Source organism: Gavialis gangeticus, unplaced genomic scaffold (assembly GCF_001723915.1).
Source record: "Gavialis gangeticus isolate Ggan-Ray unplaced genomic scaffold, GavGan_comp1, whole genome shotgun sequence".
NCBI classification, from domain to species: Eukaryota; Metazoa; Chordata; order Crocodylia; family Gavialidae; genus Gavialis; species Gavialis gangeticus.
The window spans coordinates 182070051-182071437 of NW_017728992.1; the positions used below are offsets into that span (position 1 = coordinate 182070051).

Genomic DNA, 1387 nt, shown 5'->3' on the forward strand with positions numbered 1-1387 from the left:
AGCTGGTGAGGAGGGGGGAGAGGGAAGGAGAGGAGTGAGAGGGAGTTTTATAACTCGTTTGTATTTCTACTGCAGACATCTGTTCCTCAAAAAGAAAATTTGGGCCTAACCACCCGCCTCTCTCTCCTGCCATGCCTTGATGATACAAATTTATGGTGTTATTTAGGCGGGAGGCTGCCCATTTTTGCATCCCTACGCCAGGGAGTGCTATCTGCAGCTCCAAACCTCCCCTACATTGCAGCCCATGCCTCACAGATGGCATCTAAGTTCTTGACGTCTCCGACCCCCCACCAGGCCCCATAACCCTCCAGTCTGGACCCCAACTAGATCCCTCCCATCAGGTGGCCTACTCCACCCTCATTCTAGGCTGCTTAGCTCCCTGCACTCTTTCCCCTCTCGGGTGTGGCCCTGTCGGGAGCTTTGGCCACACCTCCAAGGCCAGTCAGAACCCCAGGCCCTCGGCTCTGGGAGTCCTTGGTGGTGGGCCCCTGGCCCTTCCGGTCATGGCCCCAGCATTGACCAGTTGAGGGTGCCTCAAGTCAGGCTTCTGAGCATCTAGCCCACACTCTCTGATGTGGGCCTGCCTTCTTGGGCCCTTCTATGGGGTTACCCACCTGGTTGTGGGAGCTGGGGTTATTAAGGTGCGTGTGTGCGTGCAGGCTGATAAATTACATACATCTACCACCACTCATCAGCACATCTATAAAATGCTTTTTTAAAGGTTTTTAAATCACTTACGGAGTCCAGACCCTTGGGAAGGCATCAATTTCCTCTTGTGTATATTCATTTAACCTCCTGGGGATTTTCCGTGGCTGAGGAAGCTCCTCTAAAAGATTCTTCTGTATGTCTTCTGGAATAACCTTAAATGGAAGATATTAATTGATTCTTGATTGTCTAATTTTTAAACAATAAATCTTCCCTGCAGCCCTGCAATTCTAAAGAGGAAATCCTAATAAATATTTACTGTTAGGTAAGCTTTTCTGAACATTGTGCCAACAGTTATGATACAGTGTTAAATGAACCAACCCACTATATAAGCATTACTGTTACCACACAATAATGTTAGTAGCACTAGTTGAGCCACAACTAAAACTAAAAGACATAAGATATCATTCAGCCCAAGGAATAATGCATCCTGAAGAGCTGTGTTCAGTCTGTTATGTAGCAACACACTAATCTTATCATATTTTAATGCAGATTCATATTAAAACAGACAAATGACTGAAAAACCTAATGCTGAAAAAGGCTCCAAAACACAACCACAGCACCAGCTGGAATTCCATTTCTACCACCCACAATCAACAGCAGTTCTCTAGACAGTCGAATTCTTGCACCACATTCTAAGAACTGACAGCCTGGCCTTGGGAGACAAGAAGCCTGAGGAAGT

At 46.6% G+C, this 1387-nt stretch overlaps 1 protein-coding gene across 1 annotated transcript in view; it reads right to left on the bottom strand.

Annotated features, from left to right (window-relative positions):
- Nucleotides 1–1387, bottom strand: part of MRPL13 (mitochondrial ribosomal protein L13) — a 98307-nt gene that overhangs the window by 29315 nt on the left and 67605 nt on the right. Inside the window, exon 6 of the mRNA XM_019528111.1 lies at nt 739–860. Within this exon, the coding sequence (XP_019383656.1) occupies nt 739–860 (122 nt within the window). The remainder of the gene's footprint in view (nt 1–738; nt 861–1387) is intronic.